The sequence below is a fragment of the Battus philenor genome, unplaced genomic scaffold, assembly GCF_028537555.1.
Source record: "Battus philenor isolate CCGP_79_NKW_IND1 unplaced genomic scaffold, ilBatPhil1.0.hap1 SCAF_9, whole genome shotgun sequence".
Taxonomy (NCBI): domain Eukaryota; kingdom Metazoa; phylum Arthropoda; class Insecta; order Lepidoptera; family Papilionidae; genus Battus; species Battus philenor.
The window spans coordinates 13,697,814-13,713,871 of NW_027181759.1; the positions used below are offsets into that span (position 1 = coordinate 13,697,814).

General features: G+C 33.4%; 1 protein-coding gene across 1 annotated transcript in view; it reads right to left on the reverse strand.

The window, feature by feature from the left end:
- Positions 1 to 14,920, reverse strand: part of LOC137932345 (guanylate cyclase 32E-like) — a 30,234-nt gene extending 15,314 nt beyond the window's left edge. The window contains exons 1-5 of the mRNA XM_068775948.1: positions 14,849 to 14,920; positions 7,450 to 7,602; positions 2,493 to 2,630; positions 1,983 to 2,259; positions 330 to 451 (exon numbers count right to left, since the gene is read on the reverse strand). Of these exons, the coding sequence (XP_068632049.1) occupies positions 330 to 451; positions 1,983 to 2,259; positions 2,493 to 2,630; positions 7,450 to 7,602; positions 14,849 to 14,920 (762 nt within the window). The remainder of the gene's footprint in view (positions 1 to 329; positions 452 to 1,982; positions 2,260 to 2,492; positions 2,631 to 7,449; positions 7,603 to 14,848) is intronic.
- Positions 14,921 to 16,058: the final 1,138 nt, after the last annotated feature.

Below are 16,058 nucleotides of genomic sequence, written 5' to 3' on the forward strand. Positions count from 1 at the left end.
GATCTTTTTGCTAATTGTTTTTATTAAAAACAATAATCATTAGAAATCAAATATCAGAAATTTGTATTCTGATGTTTCTTTAACAAAAATAGAATTTGTGTTGGTTTATTATGGAAGGAACTTCTGTATAGGAAAAAACCTGACATAAATATGGACGAATTATAGATAACTATAGAGATATGTAAATATATTTACACATTTATAGTTTCTTATGTTAATTTATTTTGTTAGTAAGTTATTGAAGCCGACTCCTTAATTTCTTAGCTAAATAAGAAAATACGTATCAAGGGCTATCCGATTTTCGGTCGTAATATATATACATATATTACCTGTTTCAATTCTTTTTTGACAGCTCTAGTTACATCGATGCTTTTCTTCTTCAGTCTCTTTACAGCGACAATGTTACCTTTATACAAAGCAATCGTTGTATGTGCGCGTTTCACTTCTGCCTCTTGAGGTGCGCACTCCTAAGAATATACATAATATTTAATAAAGTACTATGAGCGGAAAATCTAAATTATCTATATACAGGTTGATTGGGAGTAACTTAACAAATGCGTAATACTTTCAGCCTATTCAAGTTATACACTTGCTTCCAATCACTCTATCTAAATGGATCACTATAAAAGTAAAGAGTTGGCATCTTATTAAAGACGTTTGTAACACTTTATCAATTTATTTAACACACGAACAAATTTTTATTAGCGCTTGAGTGCGAGCAAAAAGGACGTGCATTCGTCGTAGGACTCTGGGGCGCACTGTGCTCTGCGACCGAGTGAAAGCGGGCAATAGAACAAAGGCGCAAAAGAAATAAAAGAAACAAAAGTAACAAAAGGTCTGCGCCCGCGTCACCGGTGCGTGCATGTGCCCGCTGCACTAATTCGGCACACTAATTTCGCCCGTCGGCTACGCTCGCCCACAAAATCTTACACTTAATATTCATTCAGACATCATATCAGTATATATACGACTCCCACAAAAGTATTGGAAAACGATAGGTCAATAACTTTGGCTAAATTAATGTCTAAGTAAGAAAAGGATTAATATTTAGCCACTTCCGCACATGCAGTGGTAGTCGTGCAACAAAGTGCACCGCCCGCCAGCCCGCTGATAAATGCGTATGCGGCAAACAATGCGAATCACACAACTGCCACCGCGAAATCACTCAACACGTGTTTCACCCCTTTACGGGGCATCTTCAGGAGTTATGTTACACCGATTAGTGCCAAACACTCTAAATTAATGTCTACAAGGGCAGGTAGTAAACAATGAATAAATTTAATATGTAGTTATCCGAATGGTAGAAACGTTTTTATTTATAACGTTTATGTTATTTCTGAATCCATTGCACCCCCATACATACACATTCATCCCTACAAAGCTTTTACGTCTATTTTAAATCATCCTGTTTGTACATCAATTCCCTAGAACAACTAAGGAATGTACAACCTAAAATTTGTTTCAATACTAGATTTCGTAGGGACTCGTTGAACGTGATTTCAGGGTCTTTGTCGCATCAATTGCAGAAGCGAAAGGAGTTTAATCTCGATAGACTTTAGACTTTTTAAGTCATTTACTTTAAAGTTAGTTAAATGAAGTTATCTGACTTACTATTTATGTATTTTATTAAAAACGTCTAACGACAATCTTTTAATATAGATGGTCGCTTGAAAAATAAACCTACAACCAGTTGCCTATTAAGATTGCTTCTTGCAAAAGGTACCAAAACTAGTAGCCTATCTAAATAATAGCGCGTCCGAAGGTGACCTATTGCTATAGGCACTTGTACTATGAGGTTGTAGTAATCAACAACTAGTAACTACTTGGATGGCCTCTTGTAAATAGGCACACGAGTAGTAACCTACAAGATGACCTGGTGCATTGGGACTGCCTAGTGGAACTACCTAGATGGCCAATTGAAAAAGAGACCCATAATCTTAAAACTAGATAGCCTATTAAAAAAAAAACAATATAGTAATAACCTACCTTAGAGCCACTTTCTTTGTCGTTACAAGGGGTAATAAAGTTCAATTCCTTTGCCTCTATCTTCCAAAGCACGGATGCGAGCTTTTGCTCGTAACGATAGTGGCGCAGGAGGAGAGCAACCGCCAGTATCGCTGCAGCAGCGACCGCCGCCACCGCTGATAGTACTCCAGGGTCATGGGGTAACGAGCACTTCTTGCCATCGAACCCGCACGATGGTTCAGCTATTGGAGGCTGGCCAGAAATCCAGGCTATTTGAGTACCTCCTACTAATTCCTGTACAAACAATTATATTCATCATCATCACCACCACACACAAAAATGTATACACGTATATATACGTCGTGTCGTTGCCGAGTCTTCTTTATTAATGTCGATTCTACAGCGCGATGCCCCTTTTATACGTTTACGAACAACTTACGCCATCTGTCGACGCCTGTCAAAACTAAAGACTTCAGTCATATATAAATATATGTATATATGTCTCAGGAACTGTTTATAATACTCACCGGTAAAGGGTCCGTAGAGTTGACGTATCGAAAAGCGGCAACCGGTTTTGCCGCCCAACCACCTGGAGCGGAGATGTTTTCCACCAGCCCAATAACGGAGAAGTTCCCCTCCGCATCACCAGCACTGTCCATGTTCACCTAAAAATACTACATTGATAAATACTACTCATAACAGAGTATGAAAGTCAGTCTAAGTCAATATTCTTGGTACTTTACACGCATTTTAAGCGTAGCGTAAAGCGTCTACCACAAAGAGAATAGACCTTGTTATGGTTATTGAAAGATGCTACCAACTGGTCTTTTTAGAAATCTATGGGGAAGGCCTATGTCCAGCGCTAGAAGTCTTACGGTTGATACGATAATGACGTTGTAAAGACCAATACAATACATATTTTAATAATAAACCTTCCATTGCTGTCGTATGAAAAACGTGTATGTCTAAACATTTTATACGTAGTAAAATTCAAAATGCAAAAATCTTTTCCTTTTATATGTATTTTCAATAGTTTCTTTTTGGTGTATTAATGTAAAATAAATAGATAAAATAAGGTTATTGTTCGCTCATATTCTGAATATTTTATTTTGTGCATTTTTGGTGTCTTAGAAACTTTATATCCTGTACAATTTGTTTTGTTATCTAAACTAACATAAATCAAATAGATTTAACTAAATCCGCAGAAAATATAATGTCTATTTTCTCAGCATTAAACAACGCATATCCTGAATACAAATGAAGATTCTCAATCCTAGCCTTGAACTGTGAACCGATTATATATTTATTTATGTATCGTTGTGATAATATTGTCATATTTATTGACTAGTAGTCTTATTCAGCTCCATTCGAACCCGACTTCACCAAGTGCCACTTCAGACACATGTGTCTACCTTATTTTTAATAAGTTATTATTGAAGTCGAATCAAAATATACAAAATAGATTATTGGTGGTTACAAATAACAATGCTTCGATTGCATAAAGAAAAATTTTCTCACTGATTTCTAAAATAATTTTTACGTTAGCTAGTATAAATGACACAATTACAAAAATGGCTTCACTCTAATATAGACAATAAGTGTTAATGAACACATTCTTAATATATTGTCTTTAAGTAAATTTATTTATTTATTTATTTTTATTTAATATTCTTTATTGTACACGATAAGATACATAATATACAGAAAAGTACAAGGGGCGGTCTTATCACTCAAGGCAATCTCTTACAGACAACCATAATAAGGAAAAGGTAAAAGTACTAATAAAGGGTAGTTTACATGTACAAAAATACATATTCACAAACAAATGAGCATAACCATACATAAACATACATAGACATACATACATACGTATGTAACATATATACTTATAATAAATAAGGTTTAATACATATTATCTTTTCCTTATTATGGTTGTCTGTAAGAGATTGCCTTAGATAATAGTACTTATAAAGGGTAGTTCACGTGTACAAAAAAAATACATATTCACAAACAAATGAACATAAATATACATAAACATACATAGACATACATACTTAAACATACATACATACGTATATAACATAAATACCTATAATAAAAAAGGTTTAATATATATTATAAACATAATACAATAATAAATAAAAACATCAAACTGATTTGGATCGCACTTGCTTCGGATAAAATACAGAAACAGAGGAAGAAAAAGTAATGAATGAAGGTATAAATAATCATAGATCTAGTGAATAATTTTTAACCATTTTCTTAAAAATAGGTAGTGACTTGGCACGTCTTATTGTCAGCGGTAAATCATTCCATAAATTAATAAAATAATATTAATAAATTTAGTGAAATTTACATTACTCGTTAGTCTATAAGTTAGAATGTAATATCTGTCAGACATTTATTTAAAAGTAGACACACCATAATAAAAAGTATATATAAGAAGATTCTCCGATATTGAGGTTGTACTGAAAATGTTTTTCGTTTTATGTGATTGAAGCTAAGCAAGCCGATTTAGACTTTATTCTTCATCGAAATTGAGTTCACGGAAACAGGAGATTTGTGAGATAAAAATGTTTGTGAGCTTTTATTCCAGTTATATGAATGACGTTAGCACTAAGATGGACTATACCCGTGTAGGTGTATAGTGTGTAAGTTTAAGTTAGCGAAGTTAAAGTTTGCGAAGCGAGGACTGCTCGGTGGTCGGGACACAGGCCACACGTGACCAAATTCGCTTTAACGTGGGCGAAAAATGTTTTAATCACTGAAATAACATCAGTGACGTCAGAGTTGCTGATTTGACTCATAAAAATACTCTTGGGCTATTTCACCGCTATTAATAATGACTTTCTTTGACATTACATACCGAAAAATTAACGAATCGAATAAAAAACTTCGAAGGACTAAATCTGTAATAAAAATCAAGTTTTATTTTTTTAAATCATTATCAACAATTTAGATGTAAGACGTGTATTGTATTTAATGAAATCAGGCGTTATTTTGCGGAAGTCCATCCTAAGTAAGTAAAGGACCAATATTTAGCCACTACCGCACATGCAGTGGTAGTCGTGCAACAAAGTGCATCGCCCGCCAGCCCGCTGATAAATGCGCATGCGGCAAACAATGCGAATTACACAACTGCCGTTAAATCGCCCAAAACGTGTTTCACCCCTCCACGGGGCATCTACAGGAGTTATGTTACACCAATTAGTGCCAAACACAGACAAACTCGGTCGGACAAACTCGGTTTGTTGCACGACTGCCAATGAATGTGCGAAAGTGGATAAATACTGGTCCTTTTCTTACTTAGATTTCTATTGCTCAACATACTATTCGTTCACAGATTTCCAGAAGGACCATGAGGAAACGACCTCTTTACTGCGTTTTCTGATGACTTTAAAAAATCATCTGTCTACATTGTGGGTCGTTTTACACTGTCTTTGCCCATTTGTGGTCTCCAGTCAACATCAGCCCACTACTACTTCAATTTTTCAATCCATCGGGCTATTGTCTATTGTCTCGTATGATGTTGGTGCTGTTAGCCTTGCAGCTCTTACAGCTTCATCGGAATTGAGTTCACGGAACGGAGGGGTCCGTGAACTTAAAACCATCGGGCTATTTCGGATACGTTCTATCGCATCTTATCTATTCATTTCTAATTCAATCTCTAAATCATAACTATAGACATATCTATATCTGTCTCTTTATTACTAAATAAAGTTTGCTATAATAATATACAAATATAATATAAATTGTATTGTCAACCTTCGGTTATGTACCTGAAGGTTGGATTTGCAGTTAATTTATTCAAAGGCACGCAGACATTTGACGTGCTCCACGACGATAGTGTCAATGACTCATACAGTTGTTTTAATTTAAAATATTCACGTTTAAATTAGTTTATTATTATTCCATTGTGCAATTTTCTTCTTCTAGTATTACAGTATTATCATATAAATTATGACTTACGTAATTTTAATAGTTAGTTAAATAATAGTAATTTCGTCTTGTAGTTTTTATATTAAAGCGAAGGGGTTAAATTAGTGTCGAGTCGATTTCCGGATTGTCCCAGGGCGTGGGCCTCAAGTTGAAAAACACTGCTCTTATGGTAAAATGCTAGCGATACAAATGTGTGCTCCAGAAAAAAGTTGTTGATACAATCTATAACATAAGAGCAAGAGATTCAGTAAGAGAAACTTTCTGTAAAAGAAAAAAATAAGACATCGATGTACATTTATGATAATTTTGTCTTCATCTTCTTTTTTTTTCAGCCGATGGACGCCCATTGCAAGGCACAGGCCTCTCGGAAATATGTCACGATGATCAGTTCTGCGCTGCCTGTATCCAGCGATTTCTCGCGACCCAAACTATGTCGTAAGTCTTCCCAGTGGTGGGCTTACCCACGCCGCGTCTACCGCTCCTGGTTGCCACTCGAGAACGTCCATTGGTTGCACTATTTTTGATTTGATCTCGCAGCGAAACTCCTAGTATAGCCCTCTCCATTGCTCTCTGGTTGAACTTCAACCTTCTTATGAGGTCTGTCGTAAGTGATCACGTTTCGGATCCGCATGTCATCACCAGCAACACACATCGGTCAAAGACCTTCGTGTTCAAATGTTATTTTGATTGTATTTAAGTAAAGGAGAAGTAAATAAAATGTTATTATTAAATCACTTCATTATCATCATTTTACTCGTAGATCGTTTTGGAGCGGTTGGAAGCAGCCTGATTCTGATGACATTAACAAGATCTGCTTGTCCTTTTTTGTTTGAACGTTCTATGCTACTTGTACTGGGCGCTGTGTGGCCTGGGCTATTACAACTTACTAATCCTCCGGACTTTATTGGTTTATTTCTTTGGTCTACGAATTTCTTTTTCTATTTCGTCAAGAAATCCCGACAATAGCTCTCTTCATGGCCTCTTTAGCAACTGTCAGCTCTTTTGTTATTATACACCTTCTTCCTGATTTGTTTTTTTCATTTTTCATTTCTATTCGGTAACGAAGAGAGAAAGAATTTGTGAGGAAAGTTAGAACTGATTCCTCACAAATTCTTTCTCTCTTGTCATCATATCTTTCACAAAATTATTCATTCTTCACGTCCTGATCTACTTTCACACGTCGCCTTTCTTTCTTCTTTCCTCTTCCACAATCCATATCACCTTGGTTTCTATTTCGCAGCATATATTCTTTTGTTTTCTTTGTTTACAATTTTTGTTAATTCGACCCTTTATATTAATACATGTTTTTGTCCCTGGCAATGGTCTGCTGCACCACTTCTCTGCAAAACCTTAGAAATAAAAGACGACTCTTGTCATCGCCCATGATAGAGGCGACTGTCAGTTAAGACATGAGTGAGAGAGCATGTTTCTATCTTGTAGGTTATTACTGGTATCACACATTGGTCGAAGACTTTCGTCTTTATGCAATGAGGGATATTGATATACACTATTCTGGTTATTTATTTTTATACTATGTATACTCACATCGAATCCTTGTAGAGATCTGTATGTGGTGGGGCGAAGAAGCTTCATGAGTGTGGCGCCATCTGTTGCTGGAAGGCCGTTCCTCATCGCTGCAGTAGCGGCACGAGCCCACAGCGTCACTGCATCGTACAAGTGGGCCGCTTCGATGGGTACCTACATTTTAACATATATTTATTTTTATTCACTATTATATTAAAGTGCTGAACATTATAATATGTACTTATATATAGTATAACATATACATTTGTTTCAAATTGACGTTGAAAACGAACGAACGAACCAACATTTCAACAATCTGACAGTAGTTTATATATATATGTATGTATATATATACATAAATTATTGACTTTTCGAAGGTGCTATGTTTCAGCCTATACATACCTACTGCAAGGTATATATATTATATAAATACATTAAATAACAAATTTAATATAGTTATATTGACTATATCTATCGTCTTAAATCTACGTGTTAGCGATAATATAGTCAGATATAAGATTTATTTGAATCCTTTGTAAGTCAGAAATACTTTCATACGTTTTCATTTGCAAAGGAGAGTAAGTGTGCTGAAAATGCTAAAGGATCAACATGTCACTTTAGCGAGCCGGATAGTGAACATTTTGCTTTGTATTTAAGCTGCATTTTCTTTATACATGATTCTTGTTTCTCTAATAGAAGCAAGAAGCATGTAAGATGTTTTACCTACGACATTCTTTAGGTTATGCAATAAGGTTTTATTACATTTTATAGTGTAGGTTGTACAAGGGGATTGGTTTTGTTTGTAAAAGTTTTAAATAAGTGAATGTACAGCCCGTTTATTGTCAATCGTATTATGATACACCCTATTAAAAACTAAATTATTTTAGAATTTTAATAATAAATAATTTTATATTTAGATAAGGAGAGAAAATCTGATTCCAAATTCGAATTGCCTTTTAAAATAATTTATTGCTAACTATCTTTCCGTGCAGACTGTATTGCAAGAAGTTATGGACCCTTTGAATTCTAGTAGAAAATAAATCAACATAACGTATTTCATGGTGATAAATTTATACAGGATGATTGTAAGTGAATGCTTTAAAGATTTTTACTAACAAATTAGATGATCAATCACATTGTGTTTTATTTTCAATAGCACGTTTTCACAAAACCATCGTGATTAAATATAGGTGTAGAAGCTTCCATCAGATGAATATATATCCTTTGTCAGTTAAAAGCTTTAAAACTTTTGCGTTTCGTATATATATATATACACGAAACGCAAAAGCTACATACATATATAACAAACATTTATATATATATATACATACACACACACACACACACACACACATATATATATATATATATATATATATATATATATATATATACATAATGTAAAAAAAATGTTTCTAAAGACTGTCACGGGTTAGGCGCCCTTTTTGACTAATTAGATCATTGTGTGCATTCATATTTATTGAGAATTGTCAACTGGTCAATGCGAATATTGTATTCTTTCTAATCGTAGTGTATTATATTGTATTTTACAATACTTTATGTATATAGTAGTGTACTATACTGTTATGTAGAAATTTATCATATCTCTCGTAATAATACAAAATATATTATTACAAAGAAAAAAAATATACAAAGAATGAATTGGAATGCAAGATAATGTGACGCACGAAAGAGAAATAATTATGAGAATGAATTTATGACATTAGGATAGAATGAAGAAGCGCATAGAAATAAGACTGAACTGTTATCCCTGTGTACCCAGGACAAGGGAAGTACGAGATGGCTCCAATAATAGGGGCCATGAGAATGCATTACTGAATAGCCTTGTGTGTTAAGCCCGCCGATTGTACTATTTCTTAGTTATAATGTATCCAAGTATTTGTTTGATATGTACTATTATAAATACACGTACTACTAGCGACATCTCGTATCAAATTGTGTAAACTAATATTGTCTATGTATATTATTCATTCTTGTTTTCGTAAATGTTTTAATATATGTACGATAAAAAGTATTAAAATATTTAATAGAATCAGCCGTTACCTCGCGGAAGTCATTCCTAAGTAAGAAAAGGACCAATATTTAGCCAATTCCGCACATGCAGTGGTAGTCGTACAATAAAATGCACCGCCCGCCAGACCGCTGATAAATGCGTATGCGGCAAACAATGCGAATCACACAACCGCCACCGCCAAATTACTCAACACGTGTTTCACCCCTCCACGGTGCATCTTCAGGAGTTATGTTACACCGATTAGTGCTTTGTGTGCCGATTAATGGCTGTGTTTGTACTTTTTGTTGAGTAATTTGGCGGTGGCGGTTGTGTGATTCGCATTGTTTGCCGCATACGCATTTATCGAAGTAATACCTTCGAAGGTAAGGGTATAAGCTAGTGTTATCAATGAAATAAAAATAAATCTACTCTACTGTATTGTATTTTATCGAACCGCATGAAAAAATATTAATAAATTCCAATTGTAAGAATATAGTGCACTTTCAAATACTACATAGAGCCTATTTCGTGCATAAGTGCTTATAAATTATTCATTCAGTTTCTGGATTTGCGTCACGTACGGAGGTGATTTTAATATGTTTATGAAATGACCGTGCAGTCAAACACTATCTTTGCTTGGGGATTGCGTTGAATAACGCCGAGGTCATATTGCGTTAGTTCATGGGGATTCAGAATCTATTTATGTTTACTGTGGTGAACAAACGAACCTGATTGTTTAGCTGTTTATTCCACTACGCTACGGAGTGGTTTTATCAAACCAATTTATTTCTCTGTATCATGACCGCCATGTCCTAAAATATATTGTTACGTGGAAATAGTGCATCTAATCAAAACTCGTAATGTTTTTTTTATAACAAAGCGACTCCGAAAGGGAACAAGAGACGCATGCCAAAATCAAGGGGGTCGTCTATATGAGAGAAGGAAAGCGAAGAAAGGCAGAAGATATAGGCAGATGGTAAGCAATGGAAAGGTAGATATGAAAAAATGATTTACCAGAAAATGTAACGTCCCTGCCTCTCATATGGCTAAAAATGACTATAGCTTCATACGGACCTCAAAAAAATAAAGAGAAAGTAATCAGAACAACACTGACGAGATATGTCCCTGCAAGAGGGCTACCCGAAAGAAAACACTGAAGAAAGTAGAATAAAAAGAAAAGAAGAACACTTCAGCATCAAATGCTCGGGGAACAGCGGTGACTGATGGCAGGAGCAACTCAAGATCTACTCTTCCGACAACGATTTCTTTCGCCCGATGTATATAACGGATTATATTTTGGTGGAATTCCCCCTTTTATGCGCCACTGATGATGACGTTATGTATCTTCTATAAGACTTAATATTATTATGTATTGTAATGTATTTTAAATCTATTAAAATAAAATTGAAACTAGCAATAACCGAAACTATATTAATATAAGAAACAATTGAAAATCTAAGACTGTTGAATATAGAATTAAATAAAATAGAAAAAATAAACAAAGTAAATTTAAAAAAAAAAATTATGTATAAAGTAGCATTCTGGAAGTGAAAGCGAAGTAAGGAAGGAAAATAGAGTATGGAAAGGAATGATAGACTATGTGATGAATAAAAGAAAGACGTGTGAAAGATATTGATAAGTACAAAAGGTGAAGACGCAAATAAATTTATTAATGGAAACTTATTAAGAATAATAATCACCATGTATACTTAAGACAGGGGATATGAGAGAGGCATAGAATAACGGCGGCCATAAATAAAAAAAACATATTATTCATCTACATTCTAAATAATTTCTGTAATTATTAGTACAGTCTTATACGAGCTCTTGTATCATCTATTAAGTTACTTTAATAAACTTACTTATGTATTTCTACTATTGGCATTAATTAACTGAATGTAGCGGCATTAAAAAAGAATTTAAAATCACTGAACATTGCTTCAGTAAAATATGTATTCCATACGTTTCTAGAATAAACAGATTGTTTACCATAAATATAGGCTACGTAATCTTGGGATCAAACCGCTATTTGTTAATGCTGTTAAGAATGCCGTATTCATGAATATAAAAAGGAAAATAAATGTCTCTTAAAATATTCAAGAGTAGAAGCTTGAAAAATAATGTAGCGTAGAAAGACTTAAGATATTTGTTACGTCATAAAAATAAGAAAAAAATATTGGAAAGTTAGTTTCATCGTCATCATTATTTCAACCGTGAGATCTCCACCGCTAAACACAGACCCGATGGACTTCCAATTGGAGCGGTTGAAAGTGGTCAGCATTCAACGTCTTCCGACGATCTTAACAAAATAGTAAGTCCACATGTGGGTGAACTTTCTATGCTGATAAATCATCATCACCATTTAAGCCCTAAGATATCCACTGCTGGGAATAGGCCTCACCTATAGATGACAAAGATGGACCGGTTTAAACCGACCTGTATACAGTTTTCGACAACCTTAAAAAGGTTGTTAAGCCTCAATTTGAGTGAACATCACCTACACTACGCTTGCCTATCCTTTGTAAGGATTAATTTGGCACATACACAAAAACTTTTAAAACGGTTCTATAAATCTTTCGGATATTTGTAAAAGTTATCACAAAAATAAAGTCGTCTGATTTTGTCGTGGACTCATGTTGGACTATCGTAGTGTTGTGATTTAAGTTAAAATATTCTATTATAGAAGACCTCAACTTCGTTTTAGTTTTAATTAAATTAGGCTCTTGTGGCATATTTCTCACAACTCTTATATCCAACATAAAGGAGACCGTTGGGAATAAAGTTCAAAATAAACTTCTTCAGTCGAATTCATACGAATTTAGTCTAGGTTAACAGTGCGACATAAAAAAGGTGGAGGTGTCGTAATTAAGGCTATAAAATTATATGGTCGCTATTTTACGGCCCTTGCTTTATTGAATCCTTTACTGCAACTTTCAGGTTATATAAATTAAAGTACGGCCTGCGAAAGAGGCTCGTGCTTTAGGTGGCTTGATTGTTTCTTTACTTCACCTTCTAATCCTGCGTCAAATCGTCTAGGAAGTAATTGCCCGCTTTTAAAGACGAGTCGTGAGGCGGAGAGTTTTTATCGTGAGTTATACGAAGCAAAAACGAAGCGATAGTCGATACGTTACCGAATATCTAAAGAAAAGTTAGGGAGTTCGCGGAGTTATAGTTTAGTGATCGCGAAGGCGTGCAATTATGCGCGAACACTCAGTATGTGTCCATGAAACAACATATCTTTTGAGTATAAAGATCAGTTTAATTGATGCTGGAACGTAACAATATGAATAAATTAATTAATATGAGCGTGCTTGAGATTAAAACAACGGAAATAAATGTTGATTTAGAACCGCCGCTATTCCAATTTCGAAAATTAGTCTAATGTTCTTAATTCAATTATGTATAAATAGAGAAATATAAAAGCATTTCCTACAAATAAGTCGCAAAACAGGTAATAAAACGTTCCAAGATTTTGTATTTCAAAAGTTTTGTTACCTCGGTATATGTATAGACGGGAAGGATATTCTAATACCAGAAAAACAATGTATGTTATCAACCATGTTAAGTTTGCTTTCTTTTAATTAATTTGTGTTTTTAAAAATTAACAACTCTATGTAATTACTGGCTAAATAACTAATCCATAAAAAATAATTTCTATTATTTATGAATCTAAAACAAAATCCATAAGCACAAACAACTTTTTGATAACTTCATTTCATATCAATCGGGTTTGAAACACGAGAGTTTAATTTCCTGTGTATTTTGAAGAGCATCCTATTAAAGAACTTTAATACCGCTTCAAGTTTTTCAAAGTGGTTATACTTCACTATAAGTTAAAGTCATAATATTAAGTAAAAATATATTTTTTGCTGTAAAATTTAATAATATAGTTGACTTGCATTGTTTACGGAATATATATTCAATTTATCAAAAGAATCATAATAAAAGAAAACATCAATTGGGCGGAAAACTTAAGAATGAGGCTTCACAAAGTTATAAGAAATGAACTATTTTCAACATCAAAGAAGGAATTATAGAAATATATTCAGATAAACGAAGTACTATGTTTTATTAACAAATGTTTTTTATATGTTGGAGAAGTAACCTTTGTAATGTTACCAAAAAAAAGACATAATTTCAACAATTTTGACGTCATCAACATAATATTGTTTTTGTAGTAATCACATAAACTAATATATCACAGTAGGATGACAACATTACCAAATTGGTAAGCAATGAGGAGTTTTGCTAAATCTTTCTGGATCGCTATAAAAAGGTTATATGAACAAGAATAAAAGATTATTAATAGTAGATATAAATAATAGTGATAAAAATGTTAAGTCTGTGATAAAATTGTTTAACAATTTATTCTGCGATAAAGTTAATAAAAAATAAGTAATAAAACTATTAAATGTTAATGAAGAATTCGGGGGATAAGGCGATAAGTGAGACGATGTATGTATAGAAAAGATTGGACATTAAAAAGTTATTTAAGGTGGCAACGAAAATAAAACAATATGTGACAAAAATAGTATTATAGATAAGATCTCTGCTTACACATGGACAGAACAAGAGACCCCATAAACAGGGTCTTAAAAATAAACCACAGTTTATAAGAGTTTTCTTATATTCAACCATTCATATATTCAGTCATTAGAGATATGAACACTTCGGCATTTAGAATGACTACTTGTCTGCGTCGCTGATAAAGTATTTATAACTTCAACAAGACATACTAACTGACCACAATACCCTAAATACCTTACATTACACCTTGAGACCAAAACACTATGAAAGTAACTAAACTAAACGAGTGAACCTATAATAATGTTCGCTAATTGTTTCACTTTTTTAATTGCAAAGACAGCAGTGCTTGGTTTGCTTGCGAGTGTTAAAAGATGGGGTTTCCACTGGAGAATTTCATCTATAGTTATACAAAAGGCAGTCAAATTTTCAAGTATTATACGAATTAAAAAATCAGCTATATTTAAAATCAATTTCTACAGTCTATTTACGTGAAATGTAATAATGGAACCCCATAACCAGGGGTCCTAGAACCTGGCCAAGCTCATTTAAATTGGCTTACAATAATACAAAAGAAAGACGAGACTAAATAAAATCGAATTTTGATAAGGATGAAATTTTCCAAAAAAAAACTTACCTATGATCTCATGTTGAACCTGCACAAAAACGCTCCAAATTGTTATTTTTTCTATTATTTTTTGTATTAATTCACAAGACAAGTTCACAGTTACTAAACGAAAGCTTATTGTTCCAACTAAATGACTAAATGTTTCTTACCTTATAATTAAATTAATAGAAACTATGAGAATTATCTTTTCTATTGTATATATAAAAAGATAATACGTTATCCGCGATACATTAGAGGTATATATGCATACTTACCGAAGTGTCTTCAAATATCTTGTGGTAGTTGGGAACGCAGAATGGCGAACTTGCAGATAGTTCACGAATCATTTGACATAATTTCCTGTGAAAGATTTTTTTTTTTAGATTGAACTCATGAAAAGAATTGAAAGAAAACATTAGAGTACCCGGCGATAATAAATTGTGCACATATAAATATTGCACATCGACCTTTGGAAAGAGACAATCGGCTAATTTCGGCGGATTCTATACGACTTTAGGTTAGGGTATAGTAAAATAAAAAAAAATATGTTCACATTATAGAAAAATAGGTGTATTTTACACAAAGAATAAAAATAATTATCAAAAGAAGCAAATGATACTTGTTGTAACAGCTCCTAATAGATACCGGACTATTTGTATCACGTGCGACAGGGATAACGCTCTACGAAGCTAAAATTAGCCGATTGTCTCTTTCCAAACTCGATGTGCAATATTTATCACCGGGGATTGTATATCGGTATATAGTTACGATGTATTTTGAAAAAAAAAAACTGTTTTATAAAACAACACTTAATTTCTATTACATATATAGTACCCGTATTAGACTTAGAAATCTTGTTATTTTTTTGCACTATTCTAGACATGCTCTATGCTTGTACACTTGACGAAATCGTGACACATATATAAAATTTATAAAGAAAACTACTCAGTTATTTAACAATTAAAGTTACGATAATGAAATATGAAAAATAGATTCTTTATAAGAGGATTTACATATATCTTATTTATATATTTTTTACTCAATGGTTACTTACGCGTAGTGGGGATTGGTAGGATACGAAGGTGTTAATTTTAGAACAGCCCTAAAAGCCAGGATGTCGCTGTTACTGCTCTGAATAAGGTGGTCTGTGAACAAATAGATGATTGAGCTTTGACAATGGAAGCCTATAGTCAATTTAATGATTTTTAATTATCTAGATTAGTTCTAAAGTGTATTTGTACATTATATAATAAAATCCCTAAGGCAATGTTACATTTATCAGCAAAAAAAATGAAGAATAAAACATGTTTGTGTATTATTTATCACGTAGAAGACAAACATGTCTGAGACATATATCGCGGCCTCCATCTATTAAAATGCTAAGTTTGAAAATGCAATTTTTCAAGAGATACGAAAAACTAAATATTGGTTATATCTCAACAATTTATATAATTAAAATTATTATCTTTGTGGAGTTAGAATATG